Raw genomic sequence first — 24,239 nt, 5'->3', positions numbered from 1 at the left:
CATTTAAGAACTTGTTAGCAATTTGGGAGTGGGCTGTCGGAGCCGCAAACAAGGCCAAACCGATATGGGCTGCTATCTGATAAAATGGCAATGTTAATGATCCAGGTAATACAGCTCTATGTAAGTACATATATCTTCACAGTTGAGATTCGTGTCGAGAAATCCATTCATCATGGCGCCTCACGAGCTCCTTTACAATATCTTCCTCGATCTCCTTGTGCAGCGCAGATGGCGACGAGTCGATCTCGATCCACGATTCCTCATACTCGGATGACAAGTCGCCATCCGGATTGGCGTGCGCGTTCAGCAATGAAGACCTTCTTGGGGAGACAAGAACGACACGGTACTTCCGATGATGCAAGTCATTCCCAATAACAATCTGATGTCCATATCGCTGGAGTGCCTTGCGAGCTTTGGGTATAATCAAAGTTTGATCGGTCTCGAGCTGCCATTCACTTGTGTCAGGAGCATACGGTGCAGAATAAAGAATAGCGAACCTTGAAGGACACCGTGAAACCACCAACAGCCCAATCCGCGACCATGGGCTTGAGGATTTTCGGCACTTGATCCATCTCAATAGAGAGGCTGCCTTTTCCGGACTGAATCTTATGCTCAGACTGGCGGATACAACGAAGAGTACATCAGTCGAAATCTGCCAAGCAAACCGTGTTTTCATCCGACTAACCATTCGCTGACGGGGTAAAAAGAAGTCACTGACGGCAGCAGCGAGGTAAAACATCGCCCTCGGCCCCAACGTACCCATGGCTCGGCTCACTTCCCGTAAGAGAAAAAGGTAATCGTCTACGGTCACGAAAGTGAGGGTCAATAACGTCCCTTCCGCCTGCACCGCCTTGTACGCGCGCAACACAGAGAGGAGTGCCGCACGTTCCGACGGTTTTACCGCGATCTGCGGCTGTCTTTGATCGTTTCCTTTGTTCTCTTTTGAGTTCTCTTCTATTTCAAGGAAATCGAGGAAGGGGTGCGTAGAATGGGAATAATTCCGGCTAAATGGCTGGAGGCTAAACTGTCGGTGCATAAAAATCACAGCATATCCCTGCTTGAGAAAGTATTCGGCAGACGTTGCACCTCTAGTGCCTGTGAGGGGAAGGTAAGAATCCTAGCGATACGGAACGGGGCAACATCCCTGCACTGAAATTGTCCAGAAACCGAACGCTAATCTCATGGCTGACTAAGCGACCGTAACGATGAGATGAGATAGGATGCTATGGCTCACACGTTGAGCTCGAGTGGCACGGTAGTGCCTCCACTCTACTTGGAAGGCGAGGTCAGCCAGTCAGTCATGCGAACGTCAGGGTGTCCCACCGTCACAAGCACCACTCTCTTGTTCTTGTGCTTCGCGATAAAGCTCCGGACATCATTCATAAGCTTATCATCTTGAAGAGAAGCCGGCTTCGGTTGCGTCGCAAAGTACAGATCAGCGGAGAATGTTTGGGTATCAGTTGCGTTGTCTGGCATCTTGACTAATAGTCTATCGAGGATGGCACCTAATTACGTGGTGAGTAAGCCACCCTCGCGGTACAATCACGTGACTTTAGCAGGACGGTCAGCTCACTAATATTGTGTCCGACTTGTGCCACCGATCAGAGCAATCTTGAAACTGTGCTTATTTCGTGTCTACGGGTCACCAGCCGTGTATAATTACACTACATATCTCACTTCCAAATTTTAATCGCAGCGGTTGAACTGTTTATGTACCTGCTACCAACGCCTCTGCACCATTACTCGAGCCCAACTCCGTCTACCGTCCGATCGCGACCGCAAGTCTACATATGATGCTCTGCCACGTCAGGACTCGAAACATGCGGGGCTCAGGGTGAGACAACATTGCTGCCGTGAGTCCGAGAACTGATGGACCAAACAAAATTGATGGAGCGTCCGGTAACATTATTAACCCCGCATCTTCGCAGGATCTCTCATAAAGCTGGGATATCTCCTCCAACTTAGTGTCACCGCGCCGCCCACCACGGATCTGCGCTCACAATGGCAGTCGAAGAGAAGGTTGACTACCATAACGGCAAACGCGAACTCACTCCTCTTGCCGCTGTAGAGGAAGAGAAAAGACTCGTCAGAAAGATCGACAGGGCTATTCTGCCCATAACCTGTCTTCTTTATCTCTTGGCCTGTAGGTATTTTCTTTTGCTAACATGATTCTGAGGCTTACATTCCGACAGACCTCGACCGCTCCAACCTCGGCAATGCTCGCCTCCAAGGTTTGCCAGAAGAAATTCTTGGGGGTGATCCAAAGGGTCTCCTCTACGAATGGGTTTTCTCTGCCTTCTACTTCTCATATGCAAGTCATCATTCTCGTCCTACAGGCTAGTAGCAATCTTACCCGCATTATCAGATCCTATTCCAGGTACCAGCTACCGTGCTCTCAAAGCTTTTCCATCCATCTTACTGGATAGCCATTATGGCGATTGGATGGGGAATCTGTTCTACTTTACAAGTAAGGCGTCTTTTTGAACAATTCACCGTATAGATCTCATGCTCACCGTGCTCCAGGCAAGCGCGTTTAACCTGGGGGGTATCATCGTCTGCCGTATTGGTCTTGGTGTATTTGAAGCCGGATTCGGACCCGCGATCCCTGTTTACTTCTGTAAGTGGTAACCCCATGGCTGTGTTCTATGTTCACTCGTCACTGTAGCCCTCTTCTACACTAAGAATGAGCTCGGTCTACGCCTGGGGTATTGGTTCGGTTTTGCCGCCATAGCTGGCGCATTTGGCGGACTTATAGCGTTCGGTGTTCAATCCGTTCACTTCGGCCCAAACAGCGAAAGTGATTGGAAGTTACTGTTTCTCATCGAGGTAAGTCCTTCCTGCAGTTACATTTCTTATTCCTCGACGAGCCTCCTATCTATTGACAGGGTATCCCTGCCATCCTCCTCGGTGTTGTCACATGGTTTGCTCTTCCGAACCGTCCCGAAGCAACTCACCTTTTTAATGAACGGGAGCGTGAGTTAGCTCTTGAACGCGGGGCCCGTGGAACCACAGCCGACATAGGCTTAGTGATTAACAGAAGTAAGGCGTGCTCCATCGTTGTATCGGTCGGTTGTTGTTGTTTAGCTTCATCATCGTAGGACACATCATAGCAGCACTCACGGACTGGCGCATCCTTGCTTGTGGTACTATCTATTTTGGCGTGAACTGCGCTCTTGCTAGTATCTCTGCATTCTTACCAACGATCATTAAGACATTTGGATACAGTGAGCACCTAACTTTTTACGTCTTGCCGACTTCACGATTCATTTTATTCTAGCCAATGCCCTCGCTCAGCTACTCACTGTGCCTCCATATGTTGTAGGCGCAATCGTGCTCTGCATGACTGCTTACGCGACGGATAGGCTGCAGAGCCGTGGTTTAGCTATCGCCAGCTCATGCGCTGCCGGTGCTATTGGTCAGTTGCCAACTTCGTGAGGTGACTCTTACACATTACCTTCCAACGATAGGTTATCTCCTTGTCGTCCTCGTGCCTTCCAATATGCACGTGAGATATTTTGCTGTCTTCCTTATTACCTCGGGTACCTACACTGCCATTGGTGTTATCATTGCATGGTGTATGTGCTTTTTCTCTTTATCAGAATTGCAATGCTGAGCATGCATTAAGTTGCACACAACCTAGGCTCTGAAACCAAGAAAGCTGCGGGCATACCCATGTTCATGGCCATTGGCCAATGTGGTTCTGTCCTTGGTGCCAATATATACCCTGCATCAGACGGTCCTCGTTACTTGTGGGTTCAGCCCGAATCCCTTTTATTCCGCTGTTGATGGTTCATATCTGACAGACGCGGCTTCACAATTACTTGCGCTCTTATGGCCTGGGCAACAGTCTGTGCTGTCATCCTCTACGTTTCGTATAAGCGCGATAATAAGCGCAGGGATGAGCTGTACGGTAAACCTGATCCCGATGCAACTGTCGATACCAGCGAGTTGGCGGACAAGGTTAGTAACTTTGGTCTTCTCGATCTTCTCACGTTCACCATTAACTGGATCGTGCGACTCAGGCTCCCATGTTCCGTTATATCCCATAGAAGTTGTGACTACAATCTGTTAGGGTTGACATGTCCATTTTTCATTATTCTTCCCTACCCCGTTCTCACTATACCTGCATGGTAATTCCTCCTTTCGACTGGTTTGAACCATGCATTTCGTACTTTTTCCCATTCTTTCCGCGCGTGATGACCAATGATGGTTAATGCAATGTAGGACAACTTCCCAATTCCGGAAGTTCGGTATTGTGGGCACAAATGCAAGCCCAGAGACAGATTAAATATCTCCTCGAAGGCTCAGCTTGTAGCACTAGCTTTGCTGGCTATGCCGCATGGTTTGTGAGATTCCTCACATCGAATCCTCCAGGGGATATCCAAATGTGAAAGTCCCATCCTTGACCAACCCCATGCCCTTCAATCCGTTCCACCACTCTCTGGCTGTCAGCACAGCGCGGTCTTGTGTTTGCAACCTATCCACACTCAACAGACTCCCTCCTGCGCAGGCTACTAAGAGCTGTTTGGCTGTCGACGAGTACCTGGCCCTGCCTGGGCGCGCATTGCCCATCTGAGGCGTGAGCGGAGAGCCGGGGGGAATGGCGCACAAACCGGCAATTGAGACTGAGCGTCCCCCAGGGAGTGCAAGAGGGATTGACAAAGCACGCTGGTGTCCGATAGCTCGTTCAAGGCGTGCAATGACATCTGCTGTTTGTGCCTCAAAATTGATGGTGGAGTCGGCCGCTGTTATAGCTGGTGCATGAGTCTCTGCGCCCAGCGGAGCCTGAGGAATGCAATGTGCCTTGATGACGTTCGCTAGGTGACAAAACAGGAAGACGTAGAGACACACCTTTCCCCTCAGCATGTCGCGAAGTACTTGTACCAAACATTTCCCCCCCTTCTCAGCAAGATTGTTTTGCATATCGGTGAAAGTTGCATCATCTCCTATGGCCTAAAGATCATCGTCGGATGGTCAGTACCTAGACGTTTGCTGCGGTGCTATAAACAGCTTATTGTCGGGGCCGGAAGCATCATCCGCTACATGCCACCAGATTATTGGTCCCATATAGGGGACCTGTAATTGGCGACGTACCATTCTCTCCACTGCCCAAATTCCGCCTTGATCAACTGTCTTACCCTCCCGTCGGCTCACTTCACCCATCTGTATTACGCAGACACCTGTTTGTCTCTCCGCTGCCATCAACGCCCGTTGTATGGGTGCAGGTCCACGATATGCAGGAAGTAAACTCGGATGTACGTTGAGACGTTGAGACTCTGGAAACAGGCTAAGAATTGAGGAAGGTAGGATACGGCCAAATGATGCTGTCACGAGGACATGAGACCGGGGAGGTTCGAATGCATCGGTAGTCGTGTTCGGATTTGATGGTGTAAACGGCCGAGGGGGCTGTCAAGACACGTTACCGCTGGGATAACGGCTGATACGGGGGGAATTACATACAAGCCAACGTCTAAACGCTGCCTTCTCTTTTGGGATGATATGTACAGGAATTCCAAGGGTCCTTCCGAGTGTTTTCAGCGGTGCTGTATATGTAGGGTTGAGGTGGATTCGTATGCCAATCAACAGTCGTGCGGAACGTCGAGCATCCAAGCAAAAGAGGGCTCACAAATATCCAACCGAGACCCATTTCGGCCAGTCTTCACATCGGGGTTCGTAGCTATCTGCAAGCTATGCCAGATGTCTGCTCGTGAAGGGCGGGTATGGACGGCGTAAAACTACTTCCCAAAGGCTACTCACCCCTTGCTTCGTAGACGTGTTTGAAAATCTTGCATGAGAACGCGTCGCGCCCAAAAAACAAGATCGTAAATGGTTCTCGTTCGTAGTCACCGAAACGACCTCTGCGCGAAACAAGGCCGTTGTCCGTGTCTCCAGCACAGTTTGAAAGATTTGCGGACGTCTGCCTTTGCACGCGTGTAGCCCGAAGACTTCTCGCCCGAGTGCTTCCACTGGAGAACAAGAGCGTTGGACTACCATGTTTCTGGGTGGCGATCAGTGTAGACATGGCACACACATGCAACACGCCAGATAATTGAGCCCCGGTAGAACGTGGTGGGTGATTTGCGACACGACACAAAACCATCGACCGCCAGCACTGGGCTGACTCGAGGTGACCAAAACGAGTGTCTGGGCTCGAACAACCGGAGAGCTGGAAAGAACAAGCAGAGTAGAGTCCCGGTTCCTCACTATCTTCTCTCTGCCTTACCATGTTACATAAGGCCTATCATCATGAATTCAAATTGTGAAGCTCTCCGTTTGGAGGGGCGAGCCCAGCCTACAGAACAAAGCCTATCTACAGTGCCCTGCTTCAACGAGATACACAAGAAAAATACTTGGACATTCATGCCATCTCAACGTCTTGAGCTGATGCAACAGGCTCTGCATCCGTCCCTTCCTGAGCATCCTCCCCCATAAACACATCGAGCTCTCGGTCCAACTCTTCTGCAGTCTTCGGCCTTGGTCGCGAAGTACGTCCACCACGGGATCCAGGGGCTCCCCTAGGTGGTCTCACTGAACGTCTTCGAAGGGGGCCGGCCCTTGATACGCGTCGTCAGGTCGCACCGATGGCAGCCCGTTGAGAAATACCTACGTATCTGTCTTCCGAGTTGCCCCATTACCATTGTCTAGACGTTCGGCAAGAGATGGGCGTTCGATTCTGTTGAGGAGGGACGACGTTGGGACTCCTGGCATACTTGCTGATCGCGTCCGTTTCGGTGGTGTCGTGTCGAAGGCAATTTCCATTGGTTGACCTGAAAATCGAGCATTAGACATCAAATTATGACTTAGTTACTGCCCAGGAAGCGACCAACCTTTCGCGATTTTACCCTCAAATTGTTTCTTCGCTCGTTCTGCCTCCTCGGCAGTTTCGAACGTGACGATTGCAACACCCGATGAACGTCCACTGCGGTCGTACTTTAAAAGGAAAAGGTGATTGCTCAGGTTTAGTTCCGTGCTCATTTCCACTAGTAACCAAGAGCGAAAGCGGTCATCGAAACCCCGAACATTCATGATATACAGCAATTGGCCCACGCGTGCGGTGACCAGATGGAAGGACGGGGCCGGGTGACAGCGTGCATTCGAATTCGGAATCATCGTACCCTGATGAGTGGCTCGCGAACGAGCGTGCCCACTTGTCCAAAAATGGACTGTAAGGAGGTGTCAAAGAGAAGGCTGGGCTAGGATCTACATGTAAAGCCCACCACTAAATTATTCGGTGTAATCTCGTAATGTAAGTTGGATACGACGAGTTTTGTATTTGGAGCAAGAGGTTGTAAAGCATCGGTCGTGTTGCCGGGTTTATTGGAAGAACGGTCGTGCAGCCAGAAGCCATCTGAGCGGCGGGGGCGCTTTAAGCCAACTAATTAGTCACCATGGGGGGTTGCTCGAACTGGGAGGACAACGCACCGAGTTCGGTTTCTTGTTTCTATCAGACCTGACTGGAGCCATGTGAAAAACGAAGAAAAGCAGTTGAAAGGACGTTGGTGAAAACGAGCAACACTCAAAGCCTCAAATTTCAACTCCGCGTTACAGCTTATGTAATACGTAGTCTACCCTAGCTCTCGCCCGACCTGTCTTCCTTGCTTATATCTTCTTGCTGCTGTTCCTTCTTACCGGCACCTCCAAAAAATATTTGGTCGAGAGTTTTCTGTCCAGGATTTTTCATCTTTTTGGATGGTACCTGTATATCCTATCTGTTTACCATCCTAAATTCATATTGGAATCTGCAACTAACCTTTTGCGACGAGATCACCGGAGGAAGACCTTTCACGCGTTCTATTGAATCTTCGAGTAGCTGTATCTCTCGATCGCGCTGTCCTTTGACTGTATTCACGCTCCAAGCATTCGTACCGACGGATTTATGTGCGAGCTGAAAATGGTCCATTAACATCGTGAAGTTCCATAGGCTACGAGAGTAACCTTGTACTTGTGCCCCTCCATCCGTGTCGAGTAAGTGTTCGCATCTTCCTTAACAACATACTGCACAGACCGGTGAAAAATCAGAAAGCACACTCAGTGACAGCAGAGATACCTGATGCGCAACTTAGGAACAAGGTGAGGAAACGGCACAAGTCCAGGCAAGAAACATGTATGTACCGATTATCCAATGATACTCAGTGCCAACTGGCGCTCCTGAACCTTTAGGGGCAGTTCGGTTCCGGTGTTTCTTTGCTTCATATTTGATCTGGCAGAAGCTTTCAGATACACGCCAGCCGACCGACGTTGGGGGTACGCACCTTCCAGAGGTCAGGCTCTTCCTTGGTTTCTACCCATTGACCGCTGTCATAAGTCCAGTGATGTGTTCCCCCGATGGCCATACCGCTGTACCTCTGGCCCTTGAAAAACTTGGGCTCGTTAAATCGGGTGTAACTAGTCTGTCACAAGCTGATAATGCATGTCAATGTGTAACCTACAGCACCGTACCTTGGACCTCTTCGCAGGGGGCTCGGCGGTCACTGAAATTGGCTCTTCTTCGTCCCAAAGTTCATCTTGACACCCTTCCCTAAAGCTCACCGGTCCGGGCTCGTCGTCATGCCCTTCCGAGGCTGAGTTGTTTGGAGATGGTACAACCTTCCTCCTAGAGATAGGTCCTTTGCGTGGAGGCATGAGATCAATTATGCTTAATGGACGAGGAGCAGCAGCGCTGCTAATATGGCGTCATAAAACCCTAACCCAGGCGTCAATGGAGCCTTGATCGGGATTGCGCCGAGAGGCTTGTTCCATTGTACAGGACTCAACTAGCAGACACCTTGTGACCAGGGATCTCGGAGGTGATGCAATGATTGCTGCCCTTCGGAGCAATAGTCACGAAGTATCGATCGTAACTGACACCCGAAGGGTAGAGGGCGCATAGATTCGAATGGCACTTTGCGTATTAGGGAGACAGACATATCCTGGAAAGAAATATGGCACCCCCCCCCCGATCTGCCGAAGCCAGGCCATCTGAAGCGCCCCTGTTCGTTTGCCTTGGAGAGGCTAACGTTGCTGGGAAAGAGGAAACTTCAGTTGATTGCAACAATAGGTATTACTGCATCAAGCAGTCTCGAAAAGTTGTCGGAGGCTCGAGAAACGTAACTAATTAAACTGTCCATAAGTGCCAAACCGTCCGTCGTCGACTACCAAATCCATGTCCGTGAACCTCGTGAAGAGGGCTGATGAAGGATTGTCCATACGTCTGATGTACAGGTAAAAGTAAGCAGCGCCAAAACTACAAGTGGTTCATCTTTGGATGACCTTTACTCCGTGGTCACCGACTTGGCCCTGGTATAAACTAGTCAGCGAGCACACAGCAGCGAAACCGGAACACGCACAGGTTCCTTGGGCAATCAACATCAAAGCCATTCTTGACAGCCAGATGGTAACTCAACAACTGGAGAGGAATGATGTTAAGAAGGCCTTGCAGGACATCTACGGTCTTGGGCAGACGAATCGTCTTGACACCTTTCTTGATCCCGTCATCACCCTCGTTGCAAATCACGATTGGTTGTGCCTTGCGAGCGGTGATCTGGGCGAATGCTGACTGCACCTTCGGGTATAGGGAATCCTGGGTCATCACGATAATCACTGGCATGTTCTCATCAATCAACGCAAGCGGTCCATGCTTCAATTCGCCAGCAAGAATGCCTTCCGAGTGCATGTAGGCAATCTCCTTGATCTTCAGCGCACCCTCGAGGCAAGTAGCATGCCTACAGAACTGGTTACCCCAAGTGACCATACGTTTTCGAATTCGTAACTTACTGGTACCCCCTGCCCATGAGCAGCAAACTGCGTTGGTTCGCAAGGAGAGTATTGGCAAACTCCCGAAGAGTGCTGTCGAGTTCCAGCACCTTCTTAATCTGAACCGGCAGTTCACGCAGACCGTCAATGATAGCTCTGCGCCGTGGAGTGAAAGAAATTCTATCTTCGGATAGCTGAAGCGCCATCAGCACCAAAGCCACATACTGCGACGTGTAGGCCTAATAAGACTCAGCGAGATGAAACACAGAACAAACAATCGCGAGGCCATACCTTTGTCGATGCTACACCTACTTCAGGGCCAGCATTGATGTGGATACCGCAGTGCGTCTCACGAGAGATCGTGGAACCTACAGTGTTGACGATACCAACACAGAGTGCCCCGCGCTCCAAGCAATACCTGAGTGCCAGTATAGTGTCTGCGGTTTCGCCACTCTGACTGACGAAAACGCAAACATCATCACGGAAAATAGGCGTCTTACGGTCCAGGAAATCAGATGCAAGTTCGACACTAACGGGAATTTCGGTCAGCTCCTCAAACATTGCCTGGGTTGCGAGGGCCGAGTGGTAGCTGGTACCACATGCGCAGAACACAATACGGCGGCCACGACGAATGATGGGGAGATAGGAGCGCAAGCCACCAAGGGTAATGCGGTAGTCGTCAAAGATGACACGTCCACGCATGGTATTCACGACCGACTCAGGTTGCTCGTAGATCTCCTTTTGCATGAAATGATCGAACTTGCCCTTCATAATGGCAGCAATCTCGATCTCCAGCGTTTCGATGCTACGGGTAGCAGGGGTTTCCGCTTGACCACTTTCGTTTCTGCGGAGACGGTGAATATGCAGCTGACCGTCAGAAATGTGAGCAATATCATCATCTTCCAGGTAGAGGACGCGTTTAGTGTGCTCGACAATAGCAGAGGCATCCGAAGCAACAAAGAACTCGATTGGTTGAGGCATACCATCCTCGGACATATAGTTACGCGACTGCCTGCGAGAAATCTTGGGTGCAGGGGGAGCAAGTCGGGAGTTAGGTGCGGTAGGGACGACTATATGGACACTGAGCAAAAAGTTGGTAATAGCCGACGAAGAATGACTTACAGCCATCGACAGCTTTGCCGTCGTCGGGTCCAGAGATCTCGACGTCAACGAAGTCTACCTTCAACTTCTTCTCCGTCTTCACGCCAATCAGGAGAGGAGAACCACGGCGGGCGGTGACAATCTCATTAGGATAGTGGATGGACTTGAAAACAAACGCAAAAGATCCCTCAAGCTCCTTCAAAACCGTCTTAACAAGGGAAGGGAAAGTAATCCTCTTGCCAGGCTGAGAATCGTAGACGTATTTCGTAAGGATGGCAACGGCTTCAGTATCCGTCTCGGACTCGAACTTGTAGCCGCGGTTCTGAAGGACCTGCCTGAGAGCAGCAGCATTTGTCACGATACCGTTATGGACGATGATGAACTCATTGCTCGGGTCCGAACGAATTGGGTGGCAGTTGACGGTGGAGGGAGGTCCGTGGGTGGCCCAACGCGTGTGAGCAATGGAGACCTGAGAAGAAAAGGTCTTGCTGGTGTTGATGTTGGACTCAGCAATCCGTTTCCGCAACCCAGCAACCTTGCCAACTTCCTTGAAGAAGACGATCTCTCCGGGGTTGTCACCATCGATACCTAAACCGGCGGAGTCATATCCACGGTACTCTTGGCGAGCAAGACCATTGCAAAGGATCTCCAGAATCTCTTTGCGATCCTGGAGGGGTGGGTTTAGCGAGTTACTTATTAAAATTGGTCGTCGAACCACGTGGAGAGGGTGCTATGCACGCCACAATCTGTGAACACGACACCAGCCATCTATGTGTGAAGCACATGTATGCATGCAAAGGTCCTCCTGCACGTTCTGACGCCACCGACGCGTAGTTGAGCATGGACTCACTTTGTCCTTGAGGAAGTTGCAGTAACCGAAGATACCACACATGATGAATCAAACTGGAACCAAAAAATGGGTAATACGAAGGCTGAGAGGAACGGAGCAACGCTGGGGAGAGGATAGAACGGAGCGTTCGATTTGACGGTTTAAGTACTCCATTCTGGGTTGAGGGCCATGCAAACACGAACAAATAGCCGCCGAAGCTCTGGACCCCCAAATGTCGCACTTTACGACGAGCAGTGCCATCGGGTACAGCTCCAGAGACATTTGCGCAGCAGTGCATTTCGTGCACTGCTCGGTTTGAGTGCACTTCTTCTCGCCGTGAGGACCCTGCAGGAGTATCTCGGATTTTGCCACTCATTTCACTTCACCTCGTGGTTTCACGACAATCCACCGCTGTCTCACCATATGCTGATTTATGTATTCGACCTACTCTGGCGTACCAGCATGTCTATGCTGTCGATCTGTTACAGTGCCCTTAGACCCAACATATCCGACAGCCCTGATGGCCCAACCTGCACTAATTGTCGTCTGATTCCGTCAAAACCTTATCCCTCAAGGCCTCGCGGTTTGTGATGGAAGAGATAGCCAAACCACTGATAGCACTCTTCCACCATATATAGTACAAAGAAACACCTAGAAACACTCTTCCCTATTACATTCTATTACTCAAAGACTGGAGAACATGAAGGTCAAATGACGTTGATTTTCGCCACGCTGAGATTACTACTAGACATGTACGTGTGTGCGTCGTGCAGCAGGTCTTCTTACGTGTGGAGGTACTGTATACCAATCAAGGGAAGACCGAGACCATTCGAACTTGCTGGAATCCGTTCTTTGCGTGCGGAGTCGGGGATCGGCTATCTCTGTCTTTAACCTGTCAACGTGCTCGGTCAGAATTCGATTTTGAAAATGCTGCGGATCGGTGTGGGGTCTTGGGCAGCAGGATAAACTATCAACATGTAAATTTTCCTCCCTGTCGGGATATTCATTTCTTACGGTGAGGATGCACACGGTCTGCTGCCTCAGTGGAGCCATTGAGTCGTACCACAACTCCGCGGCCACTCCTCGGGTCAGGTTGAACAAATGTCCCACTCTTTCATCTGCTCATCTCCACGATTTCCTTGAACGTATCTGAAGTTCTAAGATCCCGATGCCTTTGTACTCTTTATTAGCTTATTGAATTTGCGGACCCGGCAGCCTAACTTACCGGACGCTCAGCGCTCAGTTGTGGCCGCTATCAAGGGCTGTGGTATCAGTTTCCACGAGCCTACGCACAGGACGGGCAGTTCTTTCATAGGTGTAAGTACTTGGCAGTGGCGTCCCCACAGGGCCGATATTGTACACCTCCGAGCGGTGTCATGGCAGCGCGGTTGGTCGTTCCCGCTATACGCGGTCCTAAACGTTAGTACATCATTATCGTACCGCCTCTTGGAGACGCTGGAGCTTGATCAGCTGAACGCGTAAGGGCTGGGTGACCGATATGCGCTTTTGTCTTTCACCTTACACTCTGATGCGGTATAGTAATTATGTATAATCAGATCTCAATCAGCGAATGAATCAAAATGCTTACTACTCAAGAAAATACGAATGTTTAGGGTACTAGTTATCTCCTATGTCACCCACAAGTACACTACAACACCCATGCAGATCAGAGGATAATATAAAAAGAAACCGAACTGAAGGACGGGCGCCACATGCTCCACGCGACATAAGTCCCAGGGAGAGGGTGCTAGTGTGATGATCCCCTCAATGTATTCTCGGGTATATCCTGCCGAGGCTTGACCACGAGAGTGGTTGCGACCTGTAGCCGGGGCTGCTAGTCCAAGGCTACGGAGTGCACATCCATCGCATCAAGTAGTGTGCAACATCCACTCATCTCGCGGGAAGCGCGTGGTTGGGCGCTCCTGATTCCCACCGGAGGTATTCACTGAACTGTCCCGATGGCAGGGGGCGTCTCATTACCGGCCTTGGAGCTCATTAAGACTGTTCCAACTGTGTCGGCGACCAACACCGTTGCTTTGGGGATGGCAGCGACAACAAGGTTCGGTGAAGATGCGACAGGACTGAGGTCCGACGTCCAAGAATATCGGTTGTAGAAACTTCTCTTCTTGCGAACGCCAACCTGATAAGCTGCCCGCATTGCAGTGGCAGCATCGCTTTTGCTCACGCTTGACATCGTGCGAAAACGAGAGGAAGAAGGGCTCGCGAGAACGAATGAGCCAGAACTGACAGACGGTGCAGGAGAATCTGGCGGTGATGCATCCATTCGTTGTCCGCCGGAATCGGAAGGTGGGTGTAAAGGGCTGGGAGGTTGCCATGGGAGAAGATGTGACTCGTCTGGATGGTCAAGGGCAAACGTAGGCAACGTCAGCGGAAAAGAACCGAGGAAATCTTGTGGTGGTCGCGGTGAGGAAGGAAGAAAGTTGCTCGGGGAAAAATCAGCCTGATCACTGGAGCCAGTCAACCTTGCTTTTTCTTTCTGCCAGGAGACAAGGTTGGCAGTACACTGGTCTGCGAATCGTTGCATTTCTATATCGAATGAGATGTAGTGCTTCACACTGTCAACCATGGTACGCACCTGGGACGACTCTGGCAGTAATATCCATGAGGGGCTTTGCAAAGGTGTCTATGAAGAAAATTTGCCCCTGAACTTGGCCTAGCGGATTAGATGAGGGTTGAACAGATGGTGGCAGGTGCCAGTGTTTCTCTAAGCAAGCTTGAGAAGTCCACTCAGCCATTAAGGCATCTGCCCAGTAATGGGATACTCCAGGTGGTCGACTCTGCGCTACGATCGGTACAAGATTTCGCGAAGGGGGTTTGGGAACTCACCGGATTGCTGATGTCAGCACATTTGATGATCGCTTGACAGAATAACAGTCTCTTGAAATCTAAAGGGAAGTCCCTGCCGTCGGCCAAGAGGGCGAAATTTTTCATAAATTCGAAGTGCACCCCCATATCAGTCGCAAGAACGATCCCAGCAAGAGACCTGCGGAAGGACTGCCCAACTTTAGGTCTGTCAAGCAGGGCACCTAGACCATGTTGTCGCATAGGCATGGATGAGAATCGTATAATGCATATGTTCCAAAGCTGATTTCCCGTCGAACACGGTGGATAGGGGTGCGTTTGCATTTTTCTGTAAGCTTGCATGTTAGCGGTGAACTAGGAGTTTGCGTGGATGATGTACCATGAACAGATTCGTAAGACCAGGATGACCAACGTCGTGTCCTATTGCAGCGATAAACAACGCAAAAAGATCCATATTTGATAATTCGAAAGCCAAACGGTCGGCTCTACCACGCCTGTCTGGCTCCCATGGTCTCTCATCTCTACATAAAACTGCCGCTGGCGGGACCACACCAGCGGCGCATAGAAACGCATGGCAGGCTTGGAGGACGTCTAGGGCATGCTGAAAGTTATGATACGAGTTCTGTCCACAATACAGGAGTCGTAAGTGCCGCAGGAAGATGGAGACGTTGGCTGGTTGCCAAAGGTTACCCAAGTGACGGCAAGCGTGAAAAGGGGACTGACTGAGGGCTACGCCAATCTCGCGGTGCATGCCAGCTCTCCTAAAGAGACTTTCGAATAGGATATATGCACAATAAAGCACCTCCTCCTCGGGTAGCTTGTGTGGCTCGAAATGCCATCCGTCGAGGGCCCCAATCAGCCGCAACCTTGTTTCTGGTGGGATCTGGATTGGTGACCTAGTGGAAAAGCATTAGCGAAGCGCGCCTTGTTGTGATTTAAAAAGCTGTACAAGTTTATATTGCGGGGATCTACGGTAGTTTGCGTCTGGGTATACATTTGGCTTAGCAGTTCGGCATAACTGGGGTGCACGTGTCAGCCGGACGAGTGGATAAGAAAAGAAGGTATCGTGAAGGGAGTCGCACCGAGTTTCACCTTGCTGGACCTCGTCCCAGCCGCCCCAACCATGACCCAATGCCTGATTTCCGAGAGCGAGCGCTAAACCGCCGACATCCACGCTTCGACGCCTGCCATGGGCATATTCTTCGTTATCGAGCATGGGGAGTCTCCGGTAGGATACGTGGTGGATACGGTGGGCGGGGAGAGAGAACGACTACTACTGATACAGTACGGGGATGTGATGATCTTACCGTTCGCTCGCGTGGGGTCGCTGCGTTGACAGACAGGCACTTTCAGTCGGTCTCGTGGCCCTCGCGTGGCTTATTTACCTTTTACATAAATACACGTGGGACTGCTCGGCCCGACCACCGACATCATCTTTTTCCCCCTCGCCAGGGTCGTTCATCGGGTAGACTCGTTCCGACCACTGAGGCGGGTGCCACCTCACAAGCACGTCAAACATATGCTCTAAGGCACCACTGGCGACAGCTCTTTTCTGTTTTGACAGCGGTACTGCAAAGTGTTGCGATTGCTGACTGATACCAGTCAGATATTAATAATGTCTCCACACATATCTCGTGGCAGCTCTTGGATGAAATGTTCATTCGTCGTGCGGTTTATTGGCCCCGGCGTCCATCAACCTAATTATTCATTATCACCGCTATCATCGCCCACTGATTAACATCCAAGGGTTCAGGCTCTCGGTTAAGTGTCAGTTACATACGTGTGGGCGTTGTCGACTAACGATTCCTTCCGTATCTGCGGTGGGGCCATCAAGCTTGGTCTGCATGGAAGGAACAAACCGAGAGTCTGTGCGCAACGTCCTCGGGGTTTAGAAGATCCAGGGGCCAGAGCTGCAGGGCTGCGTAAACGTTTTCCCGTGGTGTTTCATGTATCGTTGTAGTCAGTTCCGATCTGGTTCTGCAGTACTTTGCCTCCTTACTACGGCCTGGGTCATCACCAGCTCGAAATTTTCCTTGACTCCTCCTTCAATTGCGGCAGTCATGATCACCATCAAAACCAAAGCGTCTCTCGGCGGCCCTCCCTAAATGATTGGTGTGTCAACGTCGTCGCTTCTTTTACCAGCTCATTTTTGGCGTTTGTGTAGTTTTATCTACCTGTTGCAGACGTCAGGTCTCGTGCATGTTCCACTTAGGATCTGCCCTGCTTTCATCTCGTATTAAGACTCGACTGCTCCCGGAACACCGCTGTCCGATTAGAAAGGTTTGTGCGAGCGGGAGAGCTATGGAGAGCTGCCTTCAAAAGAATAAACACTGATGACTACTACATCGCACCCGTAACCATTGAATTTTGGTAAGTGAGCTCCATATTCTTGGAGTTGCGCTGAAATCCATATGTGAAGTAGTTATTGTTTACTATCAGTATTGTGCTTCATTGTTGCGGTGCGCCACCACTCAATGTTCACTTCCGGTGCACACCACAACAGGTATAGCCCGTGCAGGTTATTGTTCGTAACGTGGTCGCCAAAGGTAAGTCAGATGTCCCATGTGGTGCTTATCTAGCTCAAGGTTACGGAGCCCATGAGTGTAACGGAAACCGTTTTGCCTGAGTGCCCAGAAGGCAGACTTGTCACCCGAAGCACCAAGTACTCAGTTGCCCATACACGTGCAATCTTGTTTTCCGTCGCCTGGTTTGGTACAAGGTCTCCTCTACCATACCAATGGACATTACCCTTGAAGCTAAAGGCTGGCGTAATGATCTGCCTAGCTAGTCTGCGTTGATAATGCCAACGCGTATCTTGTGATCCTCGACAATGCCAAGTTTTTGGTATTACATAAAACGGCGCGGAGCTTGGCTTTCTTGGTCGTTCGTGGGTTCATTCCACTTGATAAGCGTCATTGCCGAGCCAAGGGTGGCCATACCCCGATTGGCAAAGCAAACCAATCAGAGACGCATAGGAGGTGGTTCACTGGTTGTCGTAGAGTCCATACTGTGTGTCCCTCCACACACTGTGTTTCACCTGGATGCCCTGAAGCGTGAGGGTGACTCGCAGCTATCTCGCAGCTTACGGAAGGGTTGCCGTCAGGGTATGTCGGTATCACACGATCGGATGTCTCTCAGTTTAAACGTTCTCGGGATGAGTCTTGGTTACCAATGGCTCCAGCTGCCTGCACTGTGTCCTCCTGGTCATCGTCCAACCGGAACGGCAGGACACGCTGCCGGGCAATTCATGCTTCATACTGATGAGTCCGTCATGGCCTGGGCTGACGAGGTAAAACTCGTCCGTGCTCTCGCTGTATTGCCTGTTTTCGAGTGACGAGTGGCATGGCATGGGTCTAACTAGAATTCTATATCTCTGCGTTGCGTTCGCGTGCCGAGCGGTTGATGCCATCGACCAACACCTCGTAAAGAGTGAGAGAACGTTGGTGAAATGTCCGACTCGTCGTTGTCCGCCGCCACTGATTCGATTTTTTTTTGCTTCCAACTTCTCCCATTGTTGCTCTCAGCTGACAATGATATATCTTTTTGGGTGCTCTGATTATGGCTAGTGGACTGCTGGCAGGACAGTGGCCGCTGCCACCCTCTTGCCCGTCCGTCCGTCCAAGTCGCTAATAGCGAAGTCCGCACAAAACACTATCATCATCGCCGAATGAACTTCGGCGCTCATGGTAGCATTCGTCCCCCCATCCACCGCCCACCGTGCAGGGTAGGACCTGATAGTAACCCAAAATTCGTGTCAGCGTTACCGTTCTCGATCGCAACTCCTTCCTTGTCTTTCCATTCAAACCGATATTATCGTCTCGTCACGGGGCACATTGACAAGAAGAAGCACGTACATAGTACGTACTCTGAGCAAGGATTACCAACATGGCCGTGGGTAGCGGATCACCTCAATCATTCGCAGTCGTATTGGGTACCATCCATTCATGCAAACATCGCGTCAGAATTTGGTTACCGTCTTTTGTTCTCTTCAGAGGTAGGGAAGGAAGTACTAGCAGGAAGCAATACTATGAGCGGCATCACTGATCCATGCAGGAGGGGGGTTAGCGAAACCTCTGAATTTGTAATTCCAGAACCACGTTCTTCCTTGGCCGCTTTGCAGACGATTGATTCTTGGGACCACACGTTCTGGTGCTTCTAGGCAACATTGTCTCATATCTGGTGCGTAAGGTCGCAGCAATTTATCATCCCATAATCCAGCAAATATGGATAGCATGCGTCGGTCCACCAGTACGGGTCTCTCACTCCATGAATGGGGGTGTCACCGCATTAGCGTATACACATTAATTCCAAGCGGACGGTATGTGCTTGCGATTTTTTGTTTCGCCGGATACCACGCATCGGTTCCATAATTCTTGTCTGCCGGACTACTACCAGACTAACGTGAGTCGCCCGAAGGGGTTTCAATTTCCAGTGTTGTCGGCGCAGGCAGATGGACGGCACACGTACGTTCTGTCGTCGTCAATGAAAGCCCGCACCTGAAAATACAAACGCCGCACGCGCCCTGCGTATGTTAGCTGTCCGGTCCTCACCGGGGGGAAGATCTTGTTCCAAAAAAGGAGGGGGGGAATGCTGTCACAGCTATCTACGGTATGGCACCATGCGGTTACAAGGAAAAAAACGCAGTGCACCGTACCTTACCACACAGCGTATGTTGAGCTACGAGGACCACCCCATATGGGGTTCCCTGGACCCTAGACCACAAACGGGCCTCAAGGCTTCCAAACCACAAAGATCAAGGAGCCCCGGATCAGTTTCCGCGCTACTGCGCGCAGTGGACAGCGGGTGGCCGGCTTCCCACCCATGGTACCGCATGACGGCCTCCGTGCGCTTTTGTCAGAAAGGGCTACATCAACCATACATACATACCTATCAGCCCGGGCCCCCTCGATCATACGGCCACACGTCGGACAGGATCGTTGGAGTCGAGATCGGTATCTAGATTTAGCAGGTCCGGCCGATGGTGCCAACCTTGGAGTGCGAAGGGTGATGGTTTCTCCCCAGCATATTATGATATTGCTGGTTGCCAGCGCAAGAATATGGCTATGCGAGGAAGTCGTTTCACTGCTGTGGATTCATCGCTGGACAAATACAACGTGAGATGGATCGAGTTGCCATGTGTCTCGTTTCAAACTTGGAACAAGACAGTGTTGAGACAATGTAGTGGCAGCACAAGTCACTAGTCACTGGCCTACCTGAGCACTGAGCAAAGCATATAGATGCGCAGTATTAATCTAAACTTAAGTCGGGTTCTACGGACAGACATCTCGTTCATCTCGTTGAATATAGTTATTGTTTACGTGTCCCCCTTCCACCCCCATCCAGTCCAACCCGGAAAGAAAGAAAAAAAAGGTTTCAGAAAAAAGGGATTGCGAGCCGAGTCCGATTGGAAAAGGGTATGGTGTATCGTGTATGAGTACTGGGTGCACGGTCGGCTGGATTCCTTATCCGTCATGAATATGATTTTGAAAGTCACAAAAAGCGATAGTAAGCGATCGGGCCGAGTCAGCGAATGATTGTTCCCGAACCTCAAGCCAAATAACACTTGGCCTGAGCGTCGAGCACAAAAACAAGAGTATATGCGCGTCTGGGGAGAAGTTGGGGCAAGCGTTTCATATTCCAAAATGTAGGATATTCAGACGCACCTAAGGATGTCTATAACATGAAGGAAGCCTGAATGTTTGTGGGATTAGACCACCGCCTTGCCATCGAGGATATCGAGGGAAGGTTATCGACTGAAGATGTACAGTTTACAGAGGCGGACAAACCGTAGGCCGACGGGTACTATATATGCGGTCAGTACGTGGGTTCCGGGGGGAATGACGCACTAAATACCTCTGAGACAGCCATGTCCAAGGGAGTGCGGCGGGAGGAGGATGAAGAGAGCGATGGGGAGTGAGGGATATGGTGGGGACTGTAAGGACGCAGTGAAGGTAGGGTATGAGACTGGGGCGAGTCTGACCCGAACCACGATGGCTGAGACAGCGTGTTGGATGAGTAGTGGGAGAGAGACGCATCGTTGCCCTCCGCCCAACCGATGCTCGCTGCACTGTTATCCACGTCGTTTTCGGACATATTGTGCAAAGAAGGGGGGGCGAGGGTGTCGGATTCGGTGGGGGAATCTTCGCACCCGGGGATGTGAAGCTGGAACTCGAACATCTGTGGTTCCTCTTCGAGGGGGCCTGCCTCCTCGCCAGTCCAGGTGGTTGCTGACTGACAAGAGCTGTCGTGCATCGAGAAGGGGTTTAGGCGGAAGACGCCCATCATCTTGCGCATGGCCTTGCTGGCCTGAGTTGCGCGGAGGGGGACCTCTGTGGGAGGCGCGAGGGCGCTGCTTGCACTGGCAGAGCCGGAGCCGGAGAACTCCATGACGAAGCAATCTGACGAGACGGATTCCTCGTCCGATTTGAAGTGGTCTGATTTGGAGATGGAGGGAGAAGTGGCGGAGGAGAGGGGACGTGGAGAAGGGGAAGCGGTAGGGGTTGTGGATGGAGGGGGAAGTTCGGAGTTTGACGCATCTGGATGATCGAGGGTGTACAAGCCAGCGGAAACCCATTGCGAGCCCAGGGAGTGATTGATAGACCTGGATGGATGCGCGTGATTTCGCGAGAAGGGTGGTGGGTGGGAGACGAGTGTGCGGTGGGGGGAGGGGTGATAGTCGGGGGAGTGATCCATGGATGAGCGGTATGATACGGCGACGGTGGGGGGGTATGGAGGGGATCCGGCTGGGGAGGAGGAGGGGGAAGACGAGGAGATATCGGAGAGCATCCACTGGGAGGAGTGGCAGTCCGAGAAGGAGCGGGAAGAGTGGGAGTCCCAGAGGGAAGACAGGGGCATTGCTGAGGAGGACTGCCTGTCGCTGGACTGGAAACAGCGTCTTGCGGTGAGAACGTTGTACTGATCCACGTACATCTCGGAAGAGGGGGAGGACGACGGGGGACAGCGGGGGGGAGACCTCTGGTAAAATACCACCCCCGGTCATGGCACTCAGCATATTCATGATCAACGTCTATGCCCCCATGGCCATATGCGGAACCAATTCTTGCTGGGATCCGCACTCGCTTAGCTAATCACATATTACATAACCATTATGTGCACTTTCAACACCCCCCTCACAGATCGCCTCCCTTCGATCTTGGCCCTCCCATGGGGCACCCGTTTCAGATCCAAATCGAACCCAGAATCCTGCCGGTGGCGATCCGCCCATGCCCTTTTCTGTCCCTCTGCCCCTATCACGCTGCTGTAGGTCGACAACTTCTCCTGATTTCTTTTTCTTAAATACAAAAAAAACAAACAAACTATGTACTCCCGACCAACTGTTATCTCCGTGAGCTTGCTTCCGTCCAAGTCGCCTCCAAGTGAGCCCCCCCTCGCCAGGTGATCAATCGCATACAACTCGTGTGTACCTCTGTAGGCATATCTGACAAGGATGCGTCTGCCACTGATGCGACCAATATCACGCGTGTGGATTGGCCCGTCCTGTCTTCCTTCCGTGCGTGTCGGCGGGAATGGGGATCTGGCTATCTGCTGCTTGCATCGAAATGATATGAAATCTTGTCACGTACGTTGTTGGCTCTGAGATCTGAGAGCTCACCTGTTTATAGATAGTGTCGACCACCCGTTTCAGACCGGGTCGAACGCACAGCTGGCGACTGGCTCGGCGTGACCTTGGATGGATTAATGAACCACCTAACAGCTGATCCCCGCGGACTTGGATGCTTTTACGTGCTTCGAGGATTCCCGTCGCCACCGCCTAGTACACACTCCCATTCCCCGGGCCACTGGCTCATCTTCGACGCCTGGACCTGTGGTCTGATGGGTGTCCCACTCACACAGTAGGCAGTACTCGCAGGGCCAGCATACAGAACATGGGCTCCAGGGCGAGTAGGAGGTTGTCTCCTACCGCGCGATCCATGGGGGCCCAGCTGCACACACTTAGAAACACAGTTACATTTCTATCACGCCATCCCACAGCCAGATTGGCCCAAACTCAAAAAAGTAGTCTGAGTCCGAAACTCAGTAGACCAGCTCACCACTGCGTTTACGATCTCTGATCGCTTCATCTCAACTCGTTGGAGCTTATTCACTGGCTGACTCAATCGTACCATTGCATACTGCGCAATGGCGCCACCATTCCATCACAGCATACGGTGGTATGTACCCCGGTCTCGGGAGACGTCACGACCACACCACTAATATGCGATAGTATGTCGTCAGGGCTCCAGTGCGGCACCCGACGTATCAGGTTTGTGCCGCTGCAGGCTGTAAGAGAATGATGCCCCTTGCTCGTTTCCCTCCATAGTTAGATGTTCAACATCCTTTCCGATCTCTGCTCCGCAGTTCTGTCTCAGCTTGCTCCTGCCCACAGACTACTTTTTTCGTCGCTCGTCCCCCGACCTTGCGAAGCCACGACCAGGTCACGGCCTGATAAAGTGGGGAAGCCAGTGTTCGGCCGCTTCTCTGCGTTCTAGCTGGTTCCAGTGGTGGTGACCTTCCCCGCCATGCTACGCCGTCATCACCCGTCTAACCTAACCGGTCGCTCGGAAAAGGGGGATAGAATAGAAGACACAGTCATCATCTGCGATCATCCCCTTTCTTCGCCACCCAACGAATGACGGGCGCGTGTTCTTAGATCAGACCTTATCTCGGTCCATAGTTCCTCTGGACTTCCCAAAACGTCCTCCTTGGTTCCCTATCTTTGCCTCCCAATGACACGTATGCAAGCAAGCCCACCTGTTGTCCTTCTTGATGCAACCTTGGTGGCACCTTCTCCCGGGTTCCCCGTGCCGGTCTAGACCCGTCTGTATGAGAAGACGAACATTATGTACCACACTTCCCCTCGCCTTCAAGTTAGCAATAGTTAGAAATCAAAATATGCCATGTGGAATACAATTCAACTGCACATGCCAGAATGGAGCTAGAGATTATTCTCGGCTGATATTGTAGTGCTTCCACGAGGTGAATTTTCGCTTCGAATCGCTCGCATGATACATACTTGCTAACACCCGCGATGCAGGGACGACGGTGTCTCGCCTAGGGTCTCACTCACATCCAGGCTGTATATCTCGTACGTCTACGTACAAGCATCCCCATGGGTCTCAACTACAATCGAACTCGGTAGGGTCCACTAGGCACGATGGTGTAAAGCTCCCCTTCGTTTCAGGTGTGATGTGCCTCCAGCTAGCCAGCAACACTGCCGCCGTTCCAGATCGCATTTGCACCCCTTCCACCTCCTGAGTTTATTACATTCTTTCCTCTGCAACTAGCAGCAGTGAAGAGCTGCCCACAGTACAACTGAGTCACTCCCCGCGTCTAAATATTACACACTGTACAACGTACGGCGCCTGTATGGTATGATACGGTCTGTGATCGTGCCTGAGCGTCGAGCTACTCTAATCATGCGTCAGTCATTGCAGACAGTCTGTGTCAGTTTTGCCATGGGGATCGGGACACGAAAGGTCGATGGGTAGAACCCAGATTCTTCGGTGACTTATTTCTTCGTGGGTATGCATGCGCAGTGGCTGGGTGTGCACATTTTGATAATGACCGCAATAATTTAAAATCTATATAGACCGTAGACGGCGTGTCCTTAACTTTTGAGCTGCCAGTCTTCGGATGGACACGCTCCGTGAATATGCGTATACAGGGTTGAGGGAAGGTTTGAAACTTTTTTTTCTTCGCATACGCAACGTTGGGTGCAAGGACGATCATGAAGGCCTGCCGAGACGCTGGCTCG

The 24,239-nt window shown here is 51.2% G+C and overlaps 9 protein-coding genes across 9 annotated transcripts; 2 read left to right on the top strand and 7 right to left on the bottom strand.

Moving 5' to 3' along the window:
• Positions 1–74: 74 nt before the first annotated feature.
• On the bottom strand, positions 75–1,506 carry F5J12DRAFT_814016 (DNA/pantothenate metabolism flavoprotein). Its single transcript, XM_051744967.1, has 6 exons — positions 1,324–1,506; positions 1,235–1,269; positions 1,148–1,173; positions 686–1,098; positions 498–617; positions 75–445 (listed from the first exon to the last, which is right to left on the bottom strand). Exons 1-6 carry the CDS (start codon positions 1,474–1,476, stop codon positions 137–139), a joined length of 1,056 nt encoding a protein of 351 aa, XP_051602727.1. The 5' UTR covers positions 1,477–1,506; the 3' UTR covers positions 75–136.
• Positions 1,507–2,001: 495 nt separating this feature from the next.
• F5J12DRAFT_890188 (major facilitator superfamily domain-containing protein) lies at positions 2,002–4,049 on the top strand (the record flags this gene model as incomplete). Its single annotated transcript, XM_051747392.1, has 12 exons — positions 2,002–2,143; positions 2,193–2,315; positions 2,366–2,467; positions 2,501–2,617; positions 2,666–2,826; positions 2,886–3,039; positions 3,099–3,224; positions 3,278–3,415; positions 3,468–3,575; positions 3,641–3,749; positions 3,804–3,960; positions 4,023–4,049. 12 exons carry the CDS (start codon positions 2,002–2,004, stop codon positions 4,047–4,049), a joined length of 1,464 nt encoding a protein of 487 aa, XP_051602726.1.
• A 307-nt stretch (positions 4,050–4,356) lies between these two features.
• F5J12DRAFT_890187 (formyl transferase) lies at positions 4,357–6,022 on the bottom strand (the record flags this gene model as incomplete). Its single annotated transcript, XM_051747391.1, has 5 exons — positions 4,357–4,953; positions 5,095–5,406; positions 5,461–5,543; positions 5,627–5,701; positions 5,758–6,022. The coding sequence occupies 5 exons, from the start codon at positions 6,020–6,022 to the stop codon at positions 4,357–4,359; spliced, it is 1,332 nt and encodes a 443-aa protein (XP_051602725.1).
• Positions 6,023–6,220: 198 nt separating this feature from the next.
• F5J12DRAFT_493344 (uncharacterized protein) lies at positions 6,221–7,509 on the bottom strand. The gene is made up of 6 exons (XM_051739693.1): positions 7,423–7,509; positions 7,218–7,364; positions 7,116–7,163; positions 6,828–6,930; positions 6,608–6,767; positions 6,221–6,554 (listed from the first exon to the last, which is right to left on the bottom strand). Exons 1-6 carry the CDS (start codon positions 7,462–7,464, stop codon positions 6,359–6,361), a joined length of 696 nt encoding a protein of 231 aa, XP_051602724.1. The 5' UTR covers positions 7,465–7,509; the 3' UTR covers positions 6,221–6,358.
• A 14-nt stretch (positions 7,510–7,523) lies between these two features.
• On the bottom strand, positions 7,524–8,706 carry F5J12DRAFT_493303 (uncharacterized protein). The gene is made up of 7 exons (XM_051739692.1): positions 8,440–8,706; positions 8,253–8,390; positions 8,113–8,200; positions 8,048–8,058; positions 7,936–7,995; positions 7,751–7,885; positions 7,524–7,696 (listed from the first exon to the last, which is right to left on the bottom strand). The coding sequence occupies exons 1-7, from the start codon at positions 8,620–8,622 to the stop codon at positions 7,571–7,573; spliced, it is 741 nt and encodes a 246-aa protein (XP_051602723.1). The 5' UTR covers positions 8,623–8,706; the 3' UTR covers positions 7,524–7,570.
• A 545-nt stretch (positions 8,707–9,251) lies between these two features.
• On the bottom strand, positions 9,252–11,725 carry F5J12DRAFT_904255 (uncharacterized protein; the record flags this gene model as incomplete). The annotated part of the gene is made up of 6 exons (XM_051748504.1): positions 9,252–9,276; positions 9,327–9,701; positions 9,754–9,971; positions 10,024–10,802; positions 10,855–11,500; positions 11,684–11,725. 6 exons carry the CDS (start codon positions 11,723–11,725, stop codon positions 9,252–9,254), a joined length of 2,085 nt encoding a protein of 694 aa, XP_051602722.1.
• Positions 11,726–13,604: 1,879 nt separating this feature from the next.
• Positions 13,605–15,701, bottom strand: F5J12DRAFT_904254 (uncharacterized protein; the record flags this gene model as incomplete). The annotated part of the gene is made up of 7 exons (XM_051748503.1): positions 13,605–14,209; positions 14,259–14,460; positions 14,510–14,666; positions 14,716–14,813; positions 14,865–15,157; positions 15,209–15,368; positions 15,528–15,701. The coding sequence occupies 7 exons, from the start codon at positions 15,699–15,701 to the stop codon at positions 13,605–13,607; spliced, it is 1,689 nt and encodes a 562-aa protein (XP_051602721.1).
• A 1,385-nt stretch (positions 15,702–17,086) lies between these two features.
• Positions 17,087–18,579, top strand: F5J12DRAFT_493239 (uncharacterized protein). Its single transcript, XM_051739691.1, has 3 exons — positions 17,087–17,589; positions 18,052–18,342; positions 18,408–18,579. The coding sequence occupies exons 1-3, from the start codon at positions 17,316–17,318 to the stop codon at positions 18,527–18,529; spliced, it is 687 nt and encodes a 228-aa protein (XP_051602720.1). The 5' UTR covers positions 17,087–17,315; the 3' UTR covers positions 18,530–18,579.
• Positions 18,580–19,725: 1,146 nt separating this feature from the next.
• On the bottom strand, positions 19,726–21,533 carry F5J12DRAFT_813940 (uncharacterized protein). Its single transcript, XM_051744966.1, has 2 exons — positions 20,339–21,533; positions 19,726–20,287 (listed from the first exon to the last, which is right to left on the bottom strand). The coding sequence occupies exons 1-2, from the start codon at positions 21,413–21,415 to the stop codon at positions 20,159–20,161; spliced, it is 1,206 nt and encodes a 401-aa protein (XP_051602719.1). The 5' UTR covers positions 21,416–21,533; the 3' UTR covers positions 19,726–20,158.
• Positions 21,534–24,239: the final 2,706 nt, after the last annotated feature.

Source organism: Pisolithus orientalis (assembly GCF_024613125.1).
Source record: "Pisolithus orientalis strain OTSU chromosome Unknown F5J12scaffold_6, whole genome shotgun sequence".
Lineage (NCBI taxonomy): Eukaryota > Fungi > Basidiomycota > Agaricomycetes > Boletales > Pisolithaceae > Pisolithus > Pisolithus orientalis.
The sequence above is the reverse complement of the archived record's forward strand: the minus strand, read 5'-3'. Positions and strand labels throughout refer to the sequence as shown.